Here is a 27,083-nt window from a genome sequence, read left to right as displayed (position 1 = left end):
AAAATAAGTAATTTAACAAACAATAGTTGGAATCTTGCGATGAGGTGGCGACTTGTCCAGGGTGTACCCCGCCTTCCGCCCAATTGCAGCTGAGATAGGCTCCAGCACCCCCACAACCCCGAGAGGGACAAGCGGTAGAAAATGGATGGATAGGTTTATAATTGCAATCAAATATAAGGCCAGAAAGGCCCTACAGAACAAACAGAGTCAGCTGGATACAGAAAGGAAGAATCATAAAGCAGCCATAGAGGAAAAGGAAAGGTTGAGTGAAACGGTAGAACAAGAACTTTTGAGAACAGTAGCACTCAAAGACTCATGAGGTGTTGAGGAAAAAGGACCAAAACTTGAATAAGCTGCAGTGTCATCTCAAAATTGTAGGGAAAATCCTTGAGGAAGTGACAAAGAAATTGAAAGGACAATTGGCTGTGTTGCAGGAAGTCAATGTTAAGAAAGTGGAGGAAAAGCACCAGCTCATGGAGCAGGTGTCAAAGGTCAGTAAACAATTAATGTCTGGGAGGGGCCCTCGACAAGATTTGCAGAGTGCCTTCGAGCAAATTGAAGAAAGTCCCACTAAGCACCAGAACATCAACAGCAAAGAGTTTGAGGTGTCAGGACTACAGAATAACCATGGAAAAGCTATATTTAAAAAAGGAGGAACTGGGGGCTAATGAGAACCATCAAATGGTGTCAGAGTCTAGCGTCCATGCAGGAGCTAAAGAAAAGTCACTGTTCTCTGGAGCAAGAACTTCGCAGTCAAGATAAAAGATCCGCCAATCATCTTTTGCAAATGAAAGCCAAAGCATTATTATCATCTAAGTTATTTGACAGAAACAACATAGACTCACTACTTGGATTGTGGTGCTGGACCGAAGAGTATTTACTCGACTTACAAAACTTTTTTGTGTACTTCTGTGAGGACGCTACGTTAACTCCAAGATGTTACTTGTACAATATCACCCCCTAGCACTTGTTGCATGTGGCATTCATTTAGCACTGATATGAAGAGCAGATAGCTTTTTTCAGACTGGTTACAAGTGTTTAAGTTGAAACCGGTGCCATTATGGAACCAAGTTTCGGTGCCCATCTCTTAAGAGGACAAGGGGCACATGTCCCCTGCACTTCTTCAAAAGGCAGCTGTGGTCCCACACATGAAAATTACACACAAAATTACATCACCGCACAATGCAGCCCCTACAGGTCCTCTCTTTTTCATAATTTTGGTTGTTCAACTGGTGGCCCGTGAGTTCAGATTAAAAAAAATCTTGTGATATTTTCAGTAGATTCTTAAAAGCACTAGAGTGTTGTTATAAAGGTGATCTTTGACTAGCTTTTTTTGCAGAGAGTCCTTAAAAGCAGTAGAGCGCTCCTGTAAAGCCACAATCAAATGTCTAGTGTAGTGGACGCTGGTTCTCCAGAATATACAATATAAGAATAGTGAGGGGAGAAGTCAGGCCTTAGCTTTTCTGGAAATGTGTGTTACGGTGGGCAGCGGAACCAAGATGTAAGGCAAAGTTGTTTGCAAAACACGAAAGTCTTTAATAAGAGCAATAAACTCATAGTTATCCAAGAGAGTATTCCACAAGGTAGGAGTCCAAACAAAAGGTGTAGCAAAAGACTGGGAAAAATGCAAACAAAAGCTGTAGCTCTGTGGCTAGTAGAACTGTCCATAAACCAGTGGTTCTTAACCTGGGTTCGATGGAACCCTAGGGGTTCGGTGAGTCAGCCTCAGGGGTTCGACGGAGCCTCCGCCGCGGAGGTCAAGACACACCCGACTTATCGTGTGAATAAAAACTTCTCCCTATCGGCTTTATGGATACAGCAACAGCAGAAGTCAGACTGATTTGCATGTGTGTAATTTGTTGTGAGTTTATGCACTGTGTTGGTTTTGTTCTTTAAACAAGGTGATGTTCATGCACGGTTCATTTTGTGCACCAGTAAAAATACATAACTTTGTCTTGAATTTGAAAAAAAAACATTTTATTTTTCACTAAAGAAGGGTTCGGTGAATGCGCATATGAAACTGGTGGGGTTCGGTATCTCCAACAAGGTTAAGAACCACTGCTAAACAAAGCAAAAATAAAAATACCCAAAGAGACTACGCAGCAAGAACGGCAACATGCATGAAACAACTAGAACACTACTGAGCATATGGAATTGCATGATACCTTACCGGGACAGTTGGAAAAAAAAAGGTTATGACGAGGGCCTCAGAGGAAGACTAGAGATCCAGTAGTCCTTGCCAAGTGCTGTGAATAGCTGTGAATTTGAAATGTGGACTCGTCAGACCACAGAACACTTTTCCTCTTTGTATCAGTCCATCTTAGATGAGCTCAGGCCCAGCGAAGCCAACGGCGTTTCTGGGTGTTGTTGATAAACGGTTTTCGCCTTGCATAGGAGAGTTTTAACTTGCACTTACAACTGTAGTTACTGACAGTGGGTTTCTGAAGTCTTCCTGAGCCCATGTAGTGATATCCTTTACACACTGATGTCGCTTGTTGATGCAGTACAGCCTGAGGGATCGAAGGTCACAAGCTTAGCTGCTTACGTGCAGTGATTTCTCCAGATTCTCTGAACCCTTTGATGATATTACGGACCGTAGATGGTGAAATCCCTAAATTTCTTGCAATAGCTGGTTGAGAAAGGCTTTTCTTAAACTGTTCAACAATTTGCTCACGCTTTTGTTGACAAAGTGGTGACCCTCGCCCCATCCTTGTTTGTGAATGACTGAGCATTTCATGGAATCTACTTTTATACCCAATCATGGCACCCACCTCTTCCCAATTTGCCTGTTCACCTGTGGGATGTTCCAAATAACTGTTTGATGAGCATTCCTCAACTTTATCAGTATTTATTGCCACCTTTCCCAACTTCTTTGTCACGTGTTGCTGGCATCAAATTCTAAAGTTAATGATTATTTGCAAAAAAAAAAAGTTTATCAGTTTGAACATCAAATATGTTGTCTTTGTAGCATATTCAACTGAATATGGGTTGAAAATGATTTGCAAATCATCGTATTCCGTTTATATTTACATCTAACACAATTTCCCAACTCATATGGAAACGGGGTTTGTATATCCATCTATATACATACACACACCTCATACAATCCAGAAACCCTATACATACACCTATATGCACAATGTAAATAAAATGAAAAAATAATAATATGTACAGGTTGGTCTAATCCTCTGCGTTGTGTGTGGATTTTATGGAACACGACCAAAACCATGAGTTGCCGCTCAGATGCACTTTACTGACTGATAATACGGAGAATATAATAGTTGTCAATATATTTCTGCCATCGTCGAGCCCCTCTCCCGTTATCGTGGACGAAAGGGCGTTACGTACAACAGTGAAATAAAACCTACCTGATAATACAGAGAATACAGTAGTTATCAATATATTTCTGCCATGGTCGAGCCCCTACACAAATATAATAATACAGAACAAGAAAATGAACTTAAGTTCTTAACGAGACAAATGCACTTTTTCTGTCGTCGCATGGACCTCTACCTCTCCTGGACGAAAGGGAAGTAGGAAGGTGTGTCCAACGCATATATAGAGACAGGTGTCACAGCAATTATTGCAGTAGGAAGGACAACAAGACAATGGTTCCACATTGACAAAACATCGAACGACCTTCAGGTATTTACATGTAACTTACACATTTTATGTAATTATAACAATAATAAAACATTATAAAATACAATGACCCGGTACATGAATTAAAAGTTAAAGTTAAAGTACCAATGATTGTCACACACACACTACTTTAGGTTAAGTTATCCTCTGCATTTGACCCATCACCCTCACCCCCTGGGAGGTGAGGGGAGCAGTGAGCAGCAGCTGTGGCCGCGCTCGCAAATCATTTTGGTGACCTAACCCCCAATTCCAACCCTTGATGCTGAGTGCCAAGCAGGGAGGTAATGGGTCCCTTTTTTTCCTAGTCTTTGGTATGACTCGGCGAGGTTTGGACTCACGACCTACCGATCTCAGGGCGGACACTCTAACCACTAGGCCAGTGGTTCTCAACCTTTTTTCAGTGATGTACCCCCTGTGAATATTTGTTTAATTCAAGTACCCCCTAATCAGAGCAAAGCATTTTTGGTTGAAAAAAAAGAGATAAAAAAGTAAAATACAGCACTATGTCATCAGTTTCTGATTTATTAAATTGTGTAACAGTGCAAAATATTGCTCATTTGTTGTAGTCTTTCTTGAACTATTTGGAAAAAAAGATATAAAAATAACTAAAAACTTGTTGAAAAATAAACAAGTGATTCAATTATAAATAAAGATTTCTACACATAGAAGTAATCATCAACTTAAAGTGCCCTCTTTGGAGATTGTAATAGAGATCCATCTGGATTCATGAACTTAATTCTAAACATTTCTTCACAAAAAAAGAAATCTTTAACATCAATATTTATGGAACACGTCCACAAAAAATCTAGCTGTCAACACTGACTATTGCATTGTTGCATTTCTTTTCACAGTTCTTTTTGACAGACATTTTAAAAAAATCTCACATACCCCTTGGCATACCTTCAAGTACCCCCAGGGGTACGCGTACTCCCATTTTAAAACCACTGCACTAGGCCACTGAGCAGGTATACATACATGCATACATATACAGACATATTATCTATCTATATACATTACGGGTGTGGGAAAAAATCGATTCGAATTCAAATCGCCATTCTCACATTGTACGATTCAGTATCGATTCTCTTTTTTAAAAAATCGCTTTTTTGTTTTTTTTAATCAATCCAACAAAACAATACACAGCAATACCATAACAATACCAGCAACACTCAGAACAGCAATAAACAGAGCAATTGAGATGAAACACAAACACGACACAGAATCCAAAAGTAGAGAAACAAAAATTAATATTATCAACAACAGTATCAATATTAGTTACAATTTCAACATAGCAGTGATTAAAAATCTCTCATTGACATTATCATTAGACATTTAGAAAAAAAATACAAAATAAATAAAAATGAACAATAGTGTCACAGTGGCTTACACTTGCATCGCATCTCATAAGATTGACAACACACTGTGTCCAATATTTTCACAAAGATAAAATAAGTCATATTTTTGGTTCATTTAATAGTTAAAACAAATTTACATTATTGCAATCAGTTGATAAAACATTGTCCTTTACAATTATAAACGCTTTTTACAAAAATCTACTACTCTGCTTGCATGTCAGCAGACTGGGGTAGATCCTGCTGAAATCCTATGTATTGAATGAATAGAGCAGTGGTTCTCAAATGGGGTACGCGTAACCCTGGGGGTACTTGAAGGTATGCCAAGGGGTACGTGAGATTTTTTTAAATATTCTAAAAATAGCAACAATTCAAAAATCCTTTATAAATATAAATAAAAACCTATCTTTTTTTCCAAATAGTTCAAGAAAGACCATACAAATGAGAAATATTTTGCACTGTTATACAATTTAAAGGCCTACTGAAACCCACTACTACCGACCACGCAGTCTGATAGTTTATATATCAATGATGAAATCTTAACATTGCAACACATGCCAATACGGCCGGGTTAACTTATGAAGTGCAATTTTAAATTTCCCGCGAAACTTCCGGTTGGAAACGTCTATGTATGATGACGTATGCGCGTGACGTCAATCGTTGAAACGGAAGTATTTGGACACATCGTATCACTATACAAACAGCTCTGTTTTCATCGCAAAATTCCACAGTATTCTGGACATCTGTGTTGGTGAATCTTGTGCAATTTGTTTAATGAACAATGAAGACTGCAAGGAAGAAAGCTGTAGGTGGGATCGGTGTATTAGCGGCTGGCTGCAGCAACACAACCAGGAGGACTTTGACTTGGATAGCAGACGCGCTATCCGACGCTAGCCGCCGACCGCATCGATGATCGGGTGAAGTCCTTCGTCGCTCCGTCGATCGCTGGAACGTAGGTGAGCACGGGTGTTGATGAGCAGATGAGGGCTGGCTGGCGTAGGTGGAGAGCTAATGTTTTTAGCATAGCTCTGTGAGGTCCCGTAGCTAAGTTAGCTTCAATGGCGTCGTTAGCAACAGCATTGTTAAGCTTCGCCAGGCTGGAAAGCATTAACCGTATAGTTACAGGTCCATGGTTTAATAGTATTGTTGATTTTCTGTCTATCCTTCCAGTCAGGGGTTTATTTCTTTTGTTTCTAGCTGCAGTTAAGCCCGATGCTATCACATTAGCTCTGTAGCTAAAGTGCTTCGCCGATGTATTGTCGTGGAGATAAAAGTCACTGTGAATGTCCATTTCGCGTTCTCGACTCTCATTTTCAAGAGGATATAGTATCCGAGGTGGTTTAAAATACAAATCCGTGATCCACAATAGAAAAAGGAGAAAGTGTGGAATCCAATGAGCCCTTGTACCTAAGTTACGGTCAGAGCGAAAAAAGATACGTCCTGAACTGCACTCTAGTCCTTCACTCTCACGTCCCTCATCCACAAATCTTTCATCCTCGCTCAAATTAATGGGGTAATCGTCGCTTTCTCGGTCCGAATCTCTCTCGCTGCTGGTGTAAACAATGGGGAAATGTGAGGAGCCTTTCAACCTGCGACGTCACGCTACTTCCGGTACAGGCAAGGCTTTTTTTATCAGCGACCAAAAGTTGCAAACTTTATCGTCGATGTTCTCTACTAAATCCTTTCAGCAAAAATATGGCAATATCGCGAAATGATCAAGTATGACACATAGAATGGATCTGCTATCCCCGTTTAAATAAAACAAATTAATTTCAGTAGGCCTTTAATAAATCAGAAACTGATGACATAGTGCTGTATTTTACTTCTTTATCTCTTTTTTTCAACCAAAAATGCTTTGCTATGATTAGGGGGTACTTGAATTAAAACAATTTTCACAGGGGGTACATCACTGAAAAAAAGTTGAGAACCACTGGAATAGAGAATCGTTTTGAATCGGAAAAATAACGTTTTTGAATCGAGAATCGCGTTGAATCGAAAAAAATCCTGTGACCCCAAGAATCGATATTGATTCGAATCGTGGGACAGCCAAAGATTTGTGGCCCTAATATACATACATACACACACTGACTACTACCAGCACACAGCTGGCATAAGTAGGCCTAATTGCACATCTGAAACAGGTGTGCTTCCTGGTTACTGCCCTTCACCAGACTGACAACCAGGAAATGAATAACAGGAAAATACCACAATATAATAAAGAGTGACATAATTAGAAAACACGACAAATAAACCTCGGACTAAACAATGTGGCCCCCAATACAATTTAGTTGAATATCCCTGCTGTCAGTTGTGGAAAAATGGCCTCCGGGCTGCGCACTTTGAGCGCCCCTATGCGAACACCTGAGCTATTTACAATTACTACCTATAGGTAAACCAACATGCGAAATACAAATATGATTTATCACCGTGTAAAACCAAAATGTACAATAGAAAATATGATTTATCACAGTATAAACCCCAAATGTGAGATTTAAAAAAAAGATGTATGAAGGCGTGAAGGTATGTTGCGTTGCCGTAGAGCAGTGTGTACACCCCTGGCACAGACTCACTTAGTACAGGCTGATCGCAGTGGGAAGCTGGAGCTTCAGTATCCAAGGCGCGTCATTATTCCTCCCTCTCTCCTCCTCACTCGCTTCTGTTACACCTTCTTGTACACGGCTGTGGTATCGATCGCCTGGCCATTGTGTTGTCGCTCAGAGGCACCGTTTGCTCGCCGACTTGGCCGCATTTCGATGTGTTTGCTGTCGCCTGCTGCTTCCGCCACTGACCCATGTCCGCGTGCATCCCGCGTCCTGCCCGCGCCCCCGCTCCGTGGCCGCCGTCACAATGTCCACTCCGCCCGTAGACTCGCTATCCGCCCTGGAGAGCGGCCCCCAGTCCCACTATTTCCAGGTATGTGCTTTTGGAGCTTTGATGGCTATGAAATGATTGTTTGAAATTAAGGCGTCGCATTTTGGCAGGAAGCTACTTTTTTTTTTTCATAGAAATGTCTGCTTTTGATGCCGAATCTGTTCAAATCAGCAGTGTGGGGCTTTTATAACCACAAATATCACATTGGTGCAGTTCCCCATGCTTATGAATTGTGTTGGCTATTTACTCTTCATGTTTTGGTCACACTTGAGTGTATTTTAAAGAAGCATAAAACCACTGTTGTGATCTACTTCACCTGTAGCCCATATACACTGGGCCTGTAATATTTAAAATCTTTATTGCTGTGTGTTTATGAGGCCTAACTGTCTTCTGCATCACACTGGCTACATCCCTAATACTTTCTGATTCGGAAAAAAAACTGCAATTCAAATGCACTGCAGATACTTTCCACCAAAATATGTTATTTTGCTCAGAGGATAACATGTCCTGATCCAGCCAAACTCCTTCCATCAGTGGCGGCATACAGAAAAATGGCAGTATATGCGGGCCCCAATTTAATTTTATGCGTTAAACATGCTAAAACACAATCTGATGTAAGTCAGTCTATCCTAACTATTTGAATAAAATAGAATAGAATAGAAAGTACTTTATTGATCCCTGGGGGAAATTTAGCACCACAGTTCGCTCACAATAGACAAGAATAATAATAAATAATGTAATACATATAACAACTTTATAAATAAAGTTGGTATGGTATGGTATGGTATATTATATATATAATATATAATATATAAATATATTCTACATTTAAGTGTAGTCAAGGAACATATGCATTATACAGTCTGATGGCTGTCGGTATGAAGGACCTCCTGTGTCGTTCCGTGTTGCATTTAGGCAGTCTGAGCCTTCCACTGAACGTGCTCATTCTCTCCAAAAGGTCCGAGTGTAGTGGGTGGGAGGTGTTGTCCATAATGGCTAGGAGTTTTGCTTGACTTCTCCTCTCTGACACCACCGCCAGAGAGTCTAGCTCCACTCCCACCACGTTACTGGCCTTCTCTACCAACTTGTCCAGTCTGTTTGCGTCCCTCGCTCTCAGCCCGCTGCCCCAGCAGGCCACGGCGTACAAGAAGGCGCCCGCCACCACCGACTCGTAGAACATCTTCATAATCTTTTTACAGACGTTGAAGGATCCTAGCCTCCTGAGGAAGTAGAGACAGCTCTGTCCCTTCTTGTAGAGGGCTTCAGCGTGTTTTGACCCATTAAGCTTGTTGTCGATGTGTACTCCGAGGTATTTATAATCCTCAACCATGTCCACATCGACCCCCGTGATGGAAACAGGGGTCGCCGGAGTACTCCTCCTCCTTCCCAGGTCCACAACCAGCTCCTTGGTCTTCATCACATTAAGCTGGAGGTGGTTCTTCCACACCATGTGACAAAGTCCTCCACCAGTGCCCTGTATTCCTCATCATCACCATCCTCAATACACCCCACTATTGCAGAGTCATCAGAAAACTTCTGAAGGTGGCAGGACTCTGAGTGATAGTGGAAATCGGTGGTGTAGATGGTGAAGAGGAAGGGGGAGAGGACTGTGCCCTGCCGGTGTTGCTGACCAGCCTGTCAGACACACAGTCCTGCAGTCGCACATACTGTGGTCTGTCAGTCAGGTAATCAACAACCCAGGACACCAAGGGGGCCTCCACCTGCATCGTCTCCAACTTCACACCCAGTAGCCCAGGCCGTATGGTATCGAAAGCACTGGAGAAGTAAAAAAACATGACCCTCACACTGCTCGCAGGCTTGTCTAGGTGGGTGTGGGTTCGGTTCAGCAGTTAGATGACTGTGTCTTCCACTCCAAGTCGGGCTGGTAGGCGAATTGGAGTGGGTCCAGGTGGGGCTTGACTGTAGGGCGGAGTTGTTCCAGGACCATCCTCTCCATGTTCTTCATGATATGGGATGAATGTCAACATATTATCTTGGTGTAGTATCCAAACATCTATCTTACTTTGAATGAAATGATATTAATTTCAGAATATTCAATGTTGACAAAAAACAAGATGAACAGAAAATAGCCCTGGGGATGTAATTTAGACTTGGGTTGCAGCCATCAATAATTCAAGTTATCGAGTAATCGGATAAAACACACTTTATAGCATGAATGTGTAATATAGGGGTAATTGTTGAAATAAAAATGTTTTCTGCTTGCCTTACCCTTTATTCTTTTTTTCTTATAAAAGCACATCATCAACATTAAAATTGCACTTTTACATGTGCATTAATACAAATTACAAGAAAAGAACTACGATAACGGCACCCACACGCCACCGCTCTCATGTGCGCTCTATTACAGCAGCCGTGCAGAAACTATGTAGCGGGTAGGGATGTAACGATATGAAGACCAACATTATCATTATATCACATCATTATCATTATTATTGCGGTATTGTTGAATGTTCTCGAACTGTAGATTAATTGAAAAACTTTAGATGTTTTTTTTAAATAACTAAAATACATAGATCCATTTTTAGAAAGCCCACTATTTTGCATGTTTTATGTTTCCTATGCATTACTGATAAGAATGTTGCAGACTGTCGAGAGTTTTACCGCGGTTATCAATAATACCATTTATCGTTAAGTCCCTAGTAATGTCAACCTGACTTTAAAGGGGACCTATTGTGTTTTTTTCCCTATGTTTAAAATAGTTCCTTTTGGTCTACATAACATGTAATGATGGTTTCTTTGGTCAAAATTTTGCATAGATTTTGCTGTGAAAATATATCTTCAAGCCACACTTTGGCTGCCTCTGGAATCAAGGCATTTTGAGAGGCAGAGGGAGTTGTTAAGATGCAAATTAATCCCTCTTAACCACGCTCCCTCACACTGACTGAACCTTCGTCCCTGCTCCGGTGCCCATATTTGTCGTTTGAGAAGTAAAAATAACTTATTCTAAGTAGGGCTGGGCGATATATCGATATACTCGATACATCGTGGGTTTGTCTCTGTGCGATATAGAAAATGACTATATCGTGATATTCGAGTATACGTTCTCACGCAGTTGCTTTTAGCTGCGGGCATTACACTGCAGGCTTTTCTTCACTCTTTCTTGTCTCTCCTTCTCACAGAGACTTAAAGGCCTACTGAAACCCACTACTACCGACCACGCAGTCTGATAGTTTATATATCAATGATGAAATCTTAACATTATAACACATGCCAATACGGCCGGGTTAACTTATAAAGTGACATTTTAAATTTTCCGCTAAACTTCCGGTTCGAAACGCCTCTGAGGATGACGTATGCGCGTGACGTAGCCCGGGGAACACGGGTATGCCTTTATACATTGAAGCCAATACGAAAAAGCTCTGTTTTCATTTCATAATTCCACAGTATTCTGGACATCTGTGTTCGTGAATCTGTTGCAATTATGTTCATTGCATTATGGAGAAAGAAGCTGAGCAAGCAAAGAAGAAAGTTGTCGGTGCGAAACGGACGTATTTTTCGAACGAAGTCAGCAACAACAGTACACAGCCGGCGCGTCTTTGTTTACATTCCCGAAAGATGCAGTCAAGATGGAAGAACTCGGATAACAGAGACTCTAACCAGGAGGACTTTTGACTTCGATACACAGACGCCTGTAGAGAACTGGGACAACACAGACTCTTACCAGGATTATTTTGATTTGGATGACAAAGACGCAGACGTGCTACCGTGAGTATGCAGCTTTGGCTTCTAAACATTTGATCGCTTGACCGTATGTGCGCAACTTTTTTTTTGCGTATGTACGTAACTTTTTTAAAATATATAAGCTTTATGAACCTTGGGTTAGGTGAACGGTCTTTTGGGCTGAGTGATTGTGTGTGTTGATCAGGTGTTTGAATTGTATTGGCGTGTTCTATGGAGCTAGGAGCTAGCATAGGAGCTAGGAGTTAGCATAACAAAGACGTAGGTGTTTTTATGCAGGATTAATTTGTGGCATATTAAATATAAGCCTGGTTGTGTTGTGGCTAATAGAGTATATATATGTCTTGTGTTTATATACTGTTGTAGTCATTCCCAGCTGAATATCAGGTACCGTGAGTATGCAGCCTTGGCTGCTAAACATTTGATAGCTTGACCGTATGTGCGCGTCACATACGTAACTTTTTAAAAATATATAAGCTTTATGAACCTTGGGTTAGGTGAACGGTCTTTTGGGCTGAGTGATTGTGTGTGTTGATCAGGTGTTTGAATTGTATTGGCGTGTTCTATGGAGCTAGGAGCTAGCAGAGGAGCTAGCATAACAAACACGTAGGTGTTTTTATGCAGGATTAATTTGTGGCATATTAAATATAAGCCTGGTTGTGTTGTGGCTAATAGAGTATATATATGTCTTGTGTTTATTTACTGTTGTAGTCATTCCCAGCTGAATATCAGGTCACCCCCGGCTCTCACAGCATCTTCCCTATCTGAATAGCTTCAACTCCCCACTAGTCCTTCACTTGCACTTTACTCATCCACAAATCTTTCATCCTCGCTCAAATTAATGGGGAAATTGTCGCTTTCTCGGTCCGAATCTCTCTCACTTCATGCGGCCATCATTGTAAACAATAGGGAACTTTGCGTATATGTTCAATTGACTACGTCACGCTACTTCCGGTAGGGGCAAGCCTTTTTTTTATCAGATACCAAAAGTTGCGATCTTTATCGTCGTTGTTCTATACTAAATCCTTTCAGCAAAAATATGGCAATATCGCGAAATGATCAAGTATGACACATAGAATAGATCTGCTATCCCCGTTTAAATAAAAAAAATTCATTTCAGTAGGCCTTTAAAACAAGCGCACCTTCTTACATACCTCACATACTGACGCACGTGCAACGTCATACGCCCTCGCGGAGCAGAGAGGTAGCAGCATGGGTAACGTTAGCTGTGATGCTAGCGAAGAGGTGCGAGTGGTAATACGAGAGAGAGAAGGTGCAAATCTGGTAACAAATGAAGGAAGAATTACTTCCCAAGAAAAACCGCACCGTGTCCATCGTCTGGCCGTTGTTTGGCTTCAAGCGCGAAGATGTTAAACAAGTATGCGGCAAAAGTGTTAGCAACTTAGCACCACTGCTAATTTGTAGCATCATTTGAAATGTCACCCGCTAGAGCAGGGGTGTCAAAGTCAAATGGACGGAGGGCCAAATAAAAAATTTAGCTACAAGCCGAGGGCCGGACTGTTCGAATGTTCATTGAAAAATTTTTAAATGACGCATATAGTCTAGTGAACCTAATTGAACCTACTGAAAACCTAACAAATATATTCCAATATGATCAGATAAATAAAGCAATATTTTCTTATGGCTCTGTCAGTAATCTTTAATTTTCAACAGACACAAAAGACAAATTTCCTTTATATAAAAATCCCCATAACATGAACATTAAATGAAAGAAACCGGTATTCAAGGCACCATCAGTAGCCTATATTTTCTATTTTAGCAAAAGTGGGCTAAATTTACTTCAAAGAAAAAAACAATAATAGCAATTTTCTATCATCCACTCAACTGAAATATTTTTAAAATATAATTAAATTTAAATACAATAAAATAAAGTGCAAAAATCTATAAATCAAAAACAACACTTTGTTTAAGGAGAAGTAACATGCAGTGAAAACAAATATTAAACTTTAACTTTTAAACTTGAATTGAGTAAAAACTCTAAATATGTGATTGCACAGTAATGTTCACATTAAACCCCCCTCCTCCCTCCGTGGGAGGGAGGCGAGTTGGGTGCCCGAAACCCCCCGCTGGTTTCGGCCCGCCCCTTGGCGCGCGTGGCACGGCGGGCTCCGCGACCCGACGGCTGGCCCTCGTGGCTTGACGGCGGGCGCGTCCCGACGGGCCGCGCGTAGGGGTCAAACGCAGAAGTCTCAGGGCCTCGTGGTGAGGGGGTGGCCTGCGGGTTTCGGCCCGCTTGACCCCCCCGCTCCGCTTGGCGCGCGCGGCACATGACGGGTTCCGCCACCGACGCTCGGGCTGCAGCCCGACGGTGGTGCGGGCCCGGCGGTGACGCGCGGTTTGGGGAAACAAAGCAGAAGTCTCAGGGCCTCGGGGCCGGGTTTCGGCCCGCCCCCTTGGCGCGCGTGGCACGGCGGGCTCCGCGACTGACGGCCGGGCTGCAGCCCTTCGGCCGGCAGGCGCGTCCCGGCGGGCCGCTCGCCCCCTTTCGGAACCTTGGACCGGCATCCGCTTGGTGCGTGTAAAAGATCTGCGGTCTGCGGGCCGGTTCTAATAATAAATCAAGATCATCCCAAGGGCCGTAAAAAACCTTCTCGCGGGCCGGATATGGCCCGCGGGCCTTGACTCTGACATATGTGCGCTAGAGAATGAAAAGTGCTTAAAACTCCGCATGTCAACATCTCCGTTCGATGCCACACCCACGAAATGTCGGAGCAACCAGCACTGACCCAATTGAGCCTGGCGTCTTCCATTTCCAGATCAACACCGTATGAAAAAAATAGTCAACAACAGACGGAGATAACGTCCGCAGGAACCTACCACATAGCGAAGGACATATACATATATTTGATTTCCTATTATACAGCTCATTTTTATTTGACAGTTATTGAAATATCTTGTGTGACATCATGCACAAAAGTGCACTTTATTTGTTTTAAAATATTGTAGTGGCGTTCTGTACAAAAAGTGCACTTTCATTTAGTGTTGTTTTCATATGTCATCTTAGTGACATGATGCACAAAAGTGCACTAATAGCTTGTTTTAAAATATCTCGGACAATCTTGCACTTTCTATTTTGAAATTGCATCAATATTTGTGCCACTGCTTAATAACTGTTTAATAAATACAGTTTTGGTACCCTAGTCTATAAAATCCGCTACACCTCCCTAATACCGAAGTACATGTCAAACTACTTCCTTAACGTAAATGACCGCCATAACCACAACACCAGGGGGAGCTCCACTAACCACGTTAAACCCAGATTCCGATCTAACAAAGGTCTTAACTCATTCTCTTTCTATACCACATCAATGTGGAATGCACTCCAAACAGGTGTAAAAGAAAGGGCATCTCTATCCTCCTTCAAAACCGCAATAAAAGTACACCTCCAGGCAACTTCAACCCTAAACTAACACCCTCCCCGGATTGTTAATAATCAAATGTAAATAATCAAATGTAGATACTTTTTCTTATGCTTTCTGATCTTTCTCTCTCTCTCTCTCTCTCTCTCTCTCTCTCTCTCTCTCTCTCTCTCTCTCTCTCTCTCTCTCTCTCTCTCTCTCTCTCTCTATGTCCACTACTTGCTGTACATATCCTACCAAGTCAGACCTACACTGTTTCAATTGTTGATGACTGAAGTGATGATATCAACCAAACCCCCCTCCCCACATCCCACACCTTGGATTGTAAATAATGTAAATAATTCAATGTATATACCCTGATGATTATCTTGTGTGATGACTGTATTATGATGATAGTATATATCTGATAGTATATATCTGTATCATGAATCAATTTAAGTGGACCCCGACTTAAACAAGTTGAAAAACGTATTCGGGTGTTACCATTTAGTGGTCAATTGTACGGAATATGTACTTCACTGTGCAACCTACTAATAAAAGTCTCAATCAATCAATCAATGGTAAATTGACTTAATTGTGATTTCCCTCTCTGCATGAATGTTTAAAATGAGCATATATTAATGCAGTATGGACAAGAATGTTTTAATGTAGACACATAAAATCATCATACTGCTGTGATTATATGCATCAAGTGTTCATTCAAGGCTAAGGAAAAATATTGAGATATATATCGTGTATCGTGACAAGGCCAAAAAATATTGAGATATTAATAAAAGGCCATATCGCCCAGCCCTAATTCCAAGTATAGTCAACTTTTGAGCTGCAACATGAATGGCAACAGCGACTTACTTTAGCATTCAACCATATACTGTATGTACGAGCCAGAGTCAGTTGGTGAAGCTGTTGTCTTACATTAGAAGGCTAAGCTATAAACTACACTACAAATTGAACTAACATTGCCCGCGTATCATTCAAATTGACAATCTTGTGTTATTACTTTACGTTTCAGGGTCTCCTCCATTGCCATAAATAGTAGTTACCGACTGCGCCCTTAAAAGTAGCTTTAAAAAGAATACATCTTTATATTGCAGCAGGTTTGTGAAGCAGGACTCTTTGAAGTGTTTGCCGCACTCAAAGATATACTTCTTCCCAGTTGAAGTCACATTGCCGCAAAACTAAAAAGTTAGCCAGGCACTATTTAGTTCTTTAGACAAGACTGGAGGTGTGTGTAGTGACCTGTATTGGTTAATACAACCAATAAATAAATGTTTCCCTTTGGGTTGAACATGCAGACTACAAACACTGGTACATAGATTAAAAATGGCGGATTCAAGCATAGGTCCTCGGGTATATTTGTACTAATGAATTCAAAACTATGCTATACTGCCTTTGAAAAATATCGGTACTTTTTTTCCCCCTCCACATGCTGCCGTGCAGCGGTGACGTACAGAGCCGAGGCTCTTTTTTTTTTGTCCTATCCAGCCACTCAGGCAAATCATATTGTTGATGTAGATGCCCAAATTTGCTGTACACATTTACTTTACAAAATAGAAGTGTGGGATACTTCTCTTGTTGCCTTATTCGTATTTGACTTTTTTAAAATTGATTTATTTAATGTTTGGCGCAGCCGGACCGGAGGAGGAGGGGATAGAAAGAAGAAAAAAAGGAAGACAGAGGGAGAAATTGCAGGGAGAACACGGAGAGACAACAACAAAAACAACAACAACAACAACAACAACAGAACAACATCAGCAAATACGATATGTACAAATATGATACGAAAAGTGATAGCAAAGAAGCAGTTAGTGAAGTATATATTAATAAAACAGAAATGACAATGAACATTATTACACTACAAATGGAGCTTAGAAAAAAACAATAGAAATAGCACTATTGATAATGAATGATATTAACAACCTCTTTTACAATAACAATAACCTCAATACAATTGTTTCAAATACACAGGCATGTGATTTTTCCGTCTAAAGTCGGAATTCCGTCTTTTTTAATCTCGGGAAGAAAAAAAATTATCTCCCGTTTTTCCGTTTTTTTTCCGACCCTAAATCAAGATTCGAGACGTAGTTTATATTACGTCGTAGTTGATTGGTCGATATTTTCCTTGTGACCAATCAGGACATCTGTTATGAATGATGACGTTAATAACGTCATCATTCATAATGGTTATTACGGCCATTTTCCATATGTAAACGATGTCGGTTCTCGAGAGAAAGGACGCTTTACGAGTAAAAGCAATTGATAAACATGTCAAAAATAAGTTTCAATGGGACTGGATGGAAAGGGAAATCACTGATACTGTTGGTAAGAAGAAAGTTACGACTTTGTTCGGTGATTTTATTCGGAAAATCGATCGTCCCGGAAAGGTTTTGTGCATGTGGTGTCATGATAATATTGACTATGGATCACAAGGTTTCAAGGCTTTGGAAGTACATGCGAAACGCCAAAAACATATGAAACAACTTGAAGCAAGGAAAACAAACTTTTCACTAGCTGGTACTTTTGGATGTCAACCGAAAGTGAGCAAACCTTACAGACTTCATCTTTTGTTTACATCGACAACTGCCGTAGACATCGAGAGGAAAGATCCACCCACTTCAGTTGCAGACAGGGTTGTTAATAATGAGGTAAGCTAAAAAATATTTGCTTGCGAAATACGCATGTTTGTTTTAAATAGTAACCAATTATTGCTTAGCGAAATATAAATGGGTTTTTCTAAAAATAAAAAGCCACGTGAAAATATATTATGAAATTACAGAAATTCAAAGAGTCGCATTATTGATTCCAGTTAACAATTTATTTGAAATAAATTTGCATATAATACTATTTTGTAATATTAAGTTCTTATGTAGTCTGTTGAAACTATTGTCAGTGGTGTAACAATCTTGAAGGTAAATATTTTCACACTTGTTTCATGCAATATGTCAGTGTCCTCACATTATTATTATTTCCTATTTTCAAATATGAGTAAACAATACTAAACATGTTTAATTATTTTCATAAATGTATATCCTATTTTGGCGAAAAGAATGAAATGTTTACATTACATTACATTACATGAACTGAAGTAATGTGGTAATACTGTAAATAAACTGTAGATAATAACACTGATCAATGTGACACCTGTGGATGTGAAATGAACACAAGATGTAAATATTAGTGACTAAATACTGTTGGGACTGAACCATATACAGTGATTCATTAGGATAATTGGGTTATGTATGTTCTATTAAAGTTTTCATGTCTTTAAACACTAAAATATTTTCTTCAAATGGTGCTGTCTTTGTTAATTTTAGCATGTTAAATTGGCGTTGCCCCCCTTGTCCTCCCACCAGGGCACCGCCCTGGACCTGGCTGGGGGCCTTCGTCCCCCAGACCCCCGGAAATTTTTTCAGTCTTTTTCATTGTGGTCAAATCACATGCCTGAATACAACAATACATATATGTAATATATGTATTGTTGTATTGTATATATGTAATAACAAGATGGCGGCGCATTGCTATGCAGCGGCTTGCTAACGCTCTTGGGAGTGTAGAGCGATTTGGCAAAAAACACCCGTCATTTCTGTCAATTTCATGGCTGGCTCAAAGCGTGAACACTCTGTGATCACATACGACCGACAGACAATTCTGGATGTGGATGGTTCGGGTCGTTATAGACTGAAAGATGCATGTACGGTGGACCTCCTCGCTAGCATGGGAATACTTCGCGGGCTACATCGAGCGGCCTTTGTAGCAGCGGAGTCAAGTGCTAGCGGTGACCGCCAATGGAGACGACGTAAGCGGTGTGAGCGGAAGCAGAAGCGGGGATGCCGAGCGTGGCTAACAACAAAGGGAAAAGCTAACCAAAGAAGCGTAGAGTCTCCGGGTAAGAAGCCATTTAAACTAGAACTAGCCGGCGCCAGGCTGGATAATCCCTGCACACATAGCAATTCTCTTAGAATAAAACACAACTCACATAATGTTTTTTCTTTTGTGACCGTGTCAGAGGCAGACATACATTGTACTGAGGTAGCTAACTATGATGCGTTCAGTTTATCGCAACATCAAGCGAACAATCTGAATATTCCCGTTGTATCAATTCCTAGATATGGTCGAAACTATTTAAAGTGCACTACGCATAATAAACGCAACATTATTAATATTGCTACTTCGGATAATTTCAACAAACAATCCTCAAAACAGCCCACTACCTATAATATGGGCTTTTAAAACATAAGATCATTATCTTCCAAAACGTTATTAGTTAATGAAGTCATTAGAGACAACAAACTTGACGTCGTTGGTCTCGCCGAGACCTGGCTCAAACCAGACGATTTTTTTGCGCTAAATGAGGCATCTCCTCCTAACTATACCAATACACATGTTGCCCGACCTCTTAAAAGGGGAGGGGGTGTCGCACTAATATACAATGAAAACTATAATTTTACACCTAACCTAAATAATAAATATAACTCGTTTGAGGTGCTCACTTTGAGGTTTGTCACACCGCTGCCTCTCCACCTGGCTGTTATCTACCGCCCCCCTGGGCCCTATTCGGACTTCATCAGTGAATTCTCAAAGTTTGTTGCTGATCTAGTGACGCACGCCGACAATATAATCATAATGGGGGACTTTAATATCGATATGAATACCCCATCGGACCCTCCATGCGTGGCGCTCCAGACTATAATTGATAGCTGTGGTCTTACACAAATAATAAATGAACCCACGCATCGCAACGGTAATACGATAGATCTAGTGCTTGTCAGGGGTGTCACCACCTCTAAAGTTACGATACTCCCGTACACTAAAGTAATGTCCGATCATTACCTTATAAAATTTGAAGTTCTGACTCATTGTCAACAAACTAATAATAATAATAATAACTACTATAGCAGCCGCAACATTAATGCTGCCACAACGACGACTCTTACTGACCAAATGCCTTCGGTAATGGCACCATTCCCAAATTATGTGGGCTCCATTGATGACCTCACTAACAACTTTAATGACGCCCTGCGCGACACCATTGATAGTGTAGCACCGCTAAAGCTAAAAAGGGCCCCTAAAAGGCGTACCCCATGGTTTACAGAAGAAACTAAAGCCCAGAAATTATCATGTAGAAAGCTGGAACGCAAATAGCGTTCAAATAAACTTGAGGTTTTCCATCAAGCATGGTGTGATAGTTTAATAACTTATAAACGCATGCTTACCTCAGCTAAAGCTAAATATTACTCAAATCTCATCCACCTCAACAAAAATGATCCTAAATTTTTGTTTAGTACAGTAGCATCGCTAACCCAACAAGGGACTCCTCCCAGTAGCTCCACCCACTCAGCAGATGACTTTATGAATTTCTTTAATAAGAAAATTGAAGTCATTAGAAAAGAGATTGAAGACAATGCATCTCAGCTACAACTGGGTTCTATTAACACAAATACGACTGTATATACGACGGATACCGCCCTCCAAAATAGTTTCTCTCTCTTTGATGAAATAACATTGGAGGAATTGTCAATATGTGTAAATGGGACAAAACAAACAACATGTTTACTTGACCCAATTCCTGGGAAACTTATCAAGGAGCTTTTTGTATTATTAGGTCCATCAGTGTTAAATATTATAAACTTATCACTTTCCTCTGGCACTGTTCCCCTAGCATTCAAAAAAGCGGTTATTCATCCTCTACTCAAAAGACCTAACCTCGATCCTGATCTCTTGGTAAACTACCGGCCGGTGTCCCACCTTCCGTTTATCTCGAAAATCCTCGAAAAAATTGTCGCACAGCAGCTAAATGAACACTTAGCGTCTAACAATCTCTGTGAACCTTTTCAATCCGGTTTCAGGGCAAATCACTCTACGGAGACAGCCCTCGCAAGAATGACTGATCTATTGCTAACGATGGATTCTGATACTTCATCTATGTTGCTGCTTCTTGATCTTTGCGCCGCTTTCGATACTGTTGATCATAATATTTTATTAGAGCGTATCAAAACGCGTATTGGGATGACAGACTTAGCCTGGTCTTGGTTTAACTCTTATCTTACTGACAGGATGCAGTGTGTCTCCCATAACAATGTGACCTCGGACTATGTTAAGATAACGTGCGGAGTTCCCCAGGGTTCGGTGCTTGGCCCTGCACTCTTTAGTATTTACATGCTGCCGCTAGGTGACATCATACGCAAATACGGTGTTAGCTTTCACTGTTATGCTGATGACACCCACCTCTACATGCCCCTAAAGCTGACCAACACGCCGGATTGTAGTCAGCTGGAGGCGTGTCTTAATGAAATTAAACAATGGATGTCCGCTAACTTTTTGCAACTCAACGCTAAGAAAACGGAAATGCTGATTATCGGTCCTGCTCAACACCGACTTCTATTTAATAATACCACCTTAACATTTGACTAAGGCTGCAGCTAACGAGTATTTTTCTATCGATTAATGTATAGATTATTTTTTCGATTAATCGGTTAATCTATAGATTATTTTTTCGATTCATCTATAGATTATTTTTCCTTTTACCGATTATTTTTTTATTCAAAATGAAGATGAAAAAATAAATGTAGGCCAGTTTTTTCGAAAGGCATGGCTTTTATTTACAAAAAAAAAGAAGTATGGCCACTCAGTCAACATTGACAACAACATGACTAAATATTCTGTAACAATGTAAACATTTAAAACTTTTAACCTTTAACAAAATTAAAAGTAGCTTATTTGCTTTTTAATGTGCAAATATAAAAGTCAACATCCAGTGCAAATCTTAATATTCTGCAATAGTTTAAGCATTTCAAAAGTAAAAGTATTGCTTATTTTGCTTTAAAATGTGCAAAAATAAAGATAAACATCCAATACAAAAAAGTGTAAAACGAAATATTCTGTAACAACAGTGTAAACATTTCAACAAAAGTGAAAGTATTGCTTATTTGCTAAAATATGCAAAAATAAAGATAAACATCCAATACAAAAAAGTGCCAATCTAAATATTCTGGAGCACTGTAAACATTAAGTATTGCTTTTAAAATGTACAAAATAAACATCCAGTCCAACACAGTACACAATAACCAATTCTACTCATTCCAGTGAGTAACTAACAGTTGTAATGAAGAAAGGTTAGCATGTCTACATGCTCTGCTTCTTTTCTTGTTTACAATATTCCCAGCAGCTGAAAATAGGCGCTCAGAAGGGGTCGATGTGGCTGGAACTGGGAGGTAATTAGCCTTCACCTCAAGCCAGGACTGCGAGTGAGCTGAGCTGCAGTTTAAGTTTCTAGAAGGTCAACGGGCTCATAGTGATGTTACTAGTAGTTGACTGGGATGTGTTTATTATCATTTGGGGAGAGTCCGCTGCCTGATGCTCACCTGCTAAACACCTATCTGCTCCACGCTGAAGCGCTGACATGCGCTCTGAATACGCACTGCTAGTTGGCTGATAATGCTTCGTGTGTACCAATCAGATGGTTGTGTGGGTGGGACAATGCTGCGTGCTGAGACAGAGGCGAAGCAGCTTGTTAAGACTTTAGCAGCTAAAGTTAGCTTTAGCTTAGAAACTCGTTCGGTACACCCCCGTACCGAAACGGTTCAATACAAAACACGTACCGTTACACCCCTAGCAGATACAAATGACACATTCATGTTTTTGTGTAATGATGACAACGTATGCTCACGCGGACGATTGACTAGTTGATGGTTGATGGTTTTCTTTTCAAATGTTCGTTCATAGCCGTTGTGCTGCTATGATAGGCCATTTATGCTCGACACAGTGTGCATTCAACAACATTATTAGGCTGTGTATTGAAATACTTCCACACTTTTGACGAATTTTGGCGTGATTTTTCCCCCTCGCTCGGACCGCTCGCATCGTCTGCTTTGCTCTTCGCCATGACGGTAGTGTGACGTAAATATGCGACACGTCGACGCACAAAAACGGCGTCGACGTATTTACGTAACCGATGACGTCGACTACGTCGACGCGTCGTTTCAGCCTTACATTTGACAACCAAACAATTAAACAAGGCGACTCGGTAAAGAATCTGGGTATTATCTTCGACCCAACTCTCTCGTTTGAGTCACACATTAAGAGTGTTACTAAAACGGCCTTCTTTCATCTCCGTAATATCGCTAAAATTCGTTCCATTTTGTCCACAAGCGATGCTGAGATCATTATCCATGCGTTCGTTACATCTCGTCTCGATTACTGTAACGTTTTATTTTCGGGCCTCCCTATGTCTAGCATTAAAAGATTACAGATGGTACAAAATGCGGCTGCTAGACTTTTGACAAAAACAAGAAAGTTTGATCATATTACGCCTATACTGGCTCACTTGCACTGGCTTCCTGTGCACCTAAGATGCGACTTTAAGGTTTTACTACTTACGTATAAAATACTACACGGTCAAGCTCCTGCCTATCTTGCCGATTGTATTGTACCATATGTCCCGGCAAGAAATCTGCGTTCAAAGAACTCCGGCTTATTAGTGATTCCCAGAGCCCAAAAAAAGTCTGCGGGTTATAGAGCGTTTTCTATTGGGGCTCCAATACTATGGAATGCCCTCCCGGTAAAAGTTAGAGATGCTACCTCAGTAGAAGCATTTAAGTCTCATCTTAAAACTCATTTGTATACTCTAGCCTTTAAATAGACTCCCTTTTTAGACCAGTTGATCTGCCGTTTCTTTTCTTTTCTTTTCTTTTCTACTCTGCTCCCAACCCGGGGTGGACCGCTAGCCTGTCCATCAGATGGGGACATCTCTACGCTGCTGACCCGTCTCCGCTCGGGATGGTTCCTGCTGGCCCCATTATGGACTGGACTTTCGCTGATGTGTTGGACTTTCACAATATTATGTCAGACCCACTCGACATCCATTGCTTTCGGTCTCCCCTAGAGGGGGGGGTTACCCACATATGCGGTCCTCTCCAAGGATTCTCATAGTCATTCACATTGACGTCCCACTGGGGTGAGTTTTCCTTGCCCGTATGTGGGCTCTGTACCGAGGATGTCGTTGTGGCTTGTACAGCCCTTTGAGACACTTGTGATTTAGGGCTATATAAATAAACATTGATTGATTGATTGATTGATTGATTGATTGATTAATAACTTGGATTACAAAAGAAAGCAGATAAATTTAGGGAAAGAAAGAGAAGCAAACCGTTTTAACGTTGTAGATTGTTATAGTAACAATAGGTTAAGCTTTGTCAGTGTGCCATGTGTTACGCAGTTTCTCTAGGACGGGGGCCGGCAACCCGCGGCTCTACACCCGCATGCGGTTCTCTGGCGCCGCCCTAGTGGCTAGTAGATTTTTCAAAAATGTATAAAAATGGAAAATATTTTTTGTTTGAACATGATTTCTGTAGGACAAACATGACACAAACCTTCCCAATTGTTAGAAAGCTCACAGTTTAATATGTTTGTGTTTATACTGATGAAGTGAAGTGAAGTGAATTATATTTATATAGCGCTTTTCTTTAGTGACTCAAAGCGCTTTACATAGTGAAACCCAATATCTAAGTTACATTTAAACCAGAGTGGGTGGCACTGGGAGCAGGTGGGTAAAGTGTCTTTCCCAAGGACACAACAGCAGTGACTAGGATGGCGGAAGCGGGGATCGAACCTGCAACCCTCAAGTTGCTGGCACGGCCACTCTACCAACCGAGCTATACTGCCCCACATATGAGAGTATGAGAGTATTTGGTGTGCGCTGTTTTGTCCTACTAATTTCTGCGGTCCATGAACGCACTGTAGTTGTGTGGACCGTGACGCAGCAGGTTGTTTACATCAGGGGTGACCATTAGGTTGATTGCGAGCTACCGGTCAAATGGTGAGAGTGTGTCACTCGATCAGGGAGGTAGTAAAAAAAAATTTACCTAAAAATGACTGATCATCAAACTTCACTACAATGTCACTTTCATCACTTGGTTAACATTCACGGCCATAGGCGCTGCTCCCGTGGGTGCTTCGGGGCCCGAGCGCCCACGGACAATGCCGAGCACCCACGTGGGATTGATGGCACCTTTTAATCTTTAACATCATTTTTGATAACTCAATCTTGTTAATTATGTGGCGACTTGGGTCTGTTTTACATAATAGAAAAGTCACAGGTCATAGAGTCTATAATCAACAAAGCCTAATCAGGTTTACATTGTGCCCGCCAATGAACTAACATCACAATCACCTTGACTTTGATCACATTGCACACGAGCGAATTGAAGCATACTTAGTCAACAGCCATACATGTCACACTCAGGGTGGCAGTATGAACAACGCCAACACTGTCATAAATATGTGCCATATAGTAAAACCACACTAAACAACAACGGCAACCACATTTTGGAAGAATATTTGCACCGCAACACAACATAAACACTACAGAACAAATTCCCAGAATTCCCTGCAGCCCCAACTCTTCCGGGACGCTACAATTTAAACAAACGCCATTGGTGGATCGATACCTAACATCCACTGTAATGTTACAGCAACAGAGTTAACGCCAATGAATTTCTTGCAAAGGATATAAAAACGAGTATGAAAGCTGGACAAATAAAAAGCTAAAAACAACCACTTTCATGTGGTGTTGGAAAGAGAGGAATTTTCCCCCCTCCACAATGTAAATTTAAAGTTATAGAACTTACTAGCAACTACTGTGAATTATGTCTGATTCCAATCAATGCAAGTAATCAGAATAAGGTAATACACCAACTTATATTCTTATCCTCATGAAAGAAGGGAATCTATATGTGTTAAACATTTTGTGAATGTTATCTGTCTATCTGTGTTGGCCCTGCGATGAGGTGGCGACTTGTCCAGGGTGTACCCCGCATTCCGCCCGAATACAGCTGAGATAGGCTCCAGCACCCCCCGCGACCCCAAAAAGGGACACGCGGTAGAAAATGGATGGATGTCAGTGTTTCCCATAAACTGCCAAGATACCTGTGGCGGTGGGGGCGTGGCTATGGGCGTGGTCACCATGACATCGTCGAGTAATTTGCATAATTTACTACAATGATATGATTTTCTCTAAAAAGGCTCAACAAATGTATACTTACTAATTAATAATAACAGTTTTGTTTTAAATGTCCATCCATCCATCCATTTTACAATATAATTACAACACTTTATGTACATATTTATATACAGATTTGAACAATAAGTTATTCACTGAAATATGTTTATTAATTGTGGTTCTTACAAAAAATTATATCTTATAAAATATAAAAGCTAAAATGTCTCTTAAAGCTCTGCCCCTTTAATTAGTGCATACTAAATAATTTAACTTTAGCCTACTACTACAACCATATTATTTACCAGCAACATAAAGTGAAACAGAGGCAGAGGTGTCCTGCCGTAGTCAGTAACAAATAAACAGAAAACAGTAGTGGTGAAATACAAATAAGGCAACAAGAGAAGTATCCTACACTTCTCTTTTGTAAAGTAAATCTGAACAGCCTATATGGGCATCTACATCAACTATATGATTTGCCTGAGAAGCTGGACAGGACAAAAAAAAATTAAAATTGTGTTATTTTTTTTATTTTTTATTTTTATTTGTGGCAGACGTAACTCTTTCGTGAATAATAAATATAATGAATGTGTGGGAATAAATGAATGTGTGGGAAACACTGGATGTTGTAATTATATTAAACACCTTTAACATATGAGCAAAAAAAATCGATTTTATTCATATATATATATATATATATATATATATATATATATATATATATATATATATATATATATATATATATACAGTTGTGGTCAAAAGTTTACATACACTTGTGAAGGACATAATGTCAGGGCTGTCTTGAGTTTCCAATAATTTCTAACACTCTTAATTTTTTTGTGATAGAGTGATTGGAGCACATACTTGTTTGTCACAAAAAACATTCACGAAGTTTGGTTCTTTTATGAATTTATTATGGGTCTACTGAAAATGTGACCAAATCTGCTGGGTCAAAAGTGTACATACAGCAACATACATTATCAACTTTTATACATCAATGATGTATAAAAGTTACAATCAAATCAAATTAGCTTCATGGCATGGCCTCTTAACTTCATGTGAGTGATTATGATTGATGACACCTGTTGACTTCTCTGAGCCCATTTAAAAAGGGCCCATGTGATGCAGTCATTAGACTCGGTTAAA

General features: G+C 40.5%; 2 protein-coding genes across 5 annotated transcripts in view; one reads left to right on the top strand and one right to left on the bottom strand.

The window, feature by feature from the left end:
• The window catches only part of adcy6a (adenylate cyclase 6a), a 272,247-nt gene extending 264,395 nt beyond the window's left edge, over positions 1-7,852 (bottom strand). Inside the window, exon 1 of one of the 2 annotated variants that reach the window (XM_062053918.1) lies at positions 7,565-7,852. The gene's annotated coding sequence lies outside the window, so the exon portion shown is untranslated. The remainder of the gene's footprint in view (positions 1-7,564) is intronic. The other variant, XM_062053921.1, reaches the window with a different exon arrangement.
• Positions 7,566-27,083, top strand: part of cacnb3a (calcium channel, voltage-dependent, beta 3a) — an 80,701-nt gene continuing 61,183 nt past the window's right edge. For all 3 annotated transcript variants that reach the window (XM_062053930.1, XM_062053929.1, XM_062053931.1), the window contains exon 1: positions 7,566-7,907. In XM_062053930.1, the coding sequence (XP_061909914.1) occupies positions 7,842-7,907 (66 nt within the window). In that variant the 5' untranslated portion in view covers positions 7,566-7,841. The remainder of the gene's footprint in view (positions 7,908-27,083) is intronic.

Source organism: Entelurus aequoreus, linkage group LG07 (genome assembly GCF_033978785.1).
Source record: "Entelurus aequoreus isolate RoL-2023_Sb linkage group LG07, RoL_Eaeq_v1.1, whole genome shotgun sequence".
In the NCBI taxonomy this organism is placed as follows: Eukaryota; Metazoa; Chordata; class Actinopteri; order Syngnathiformes; family Syngnathidae; genus Entelurus; species Entelurus aequoreus.
This window is presented reverse-complemented; position numbering and strand designations above follow the sequence as displayed.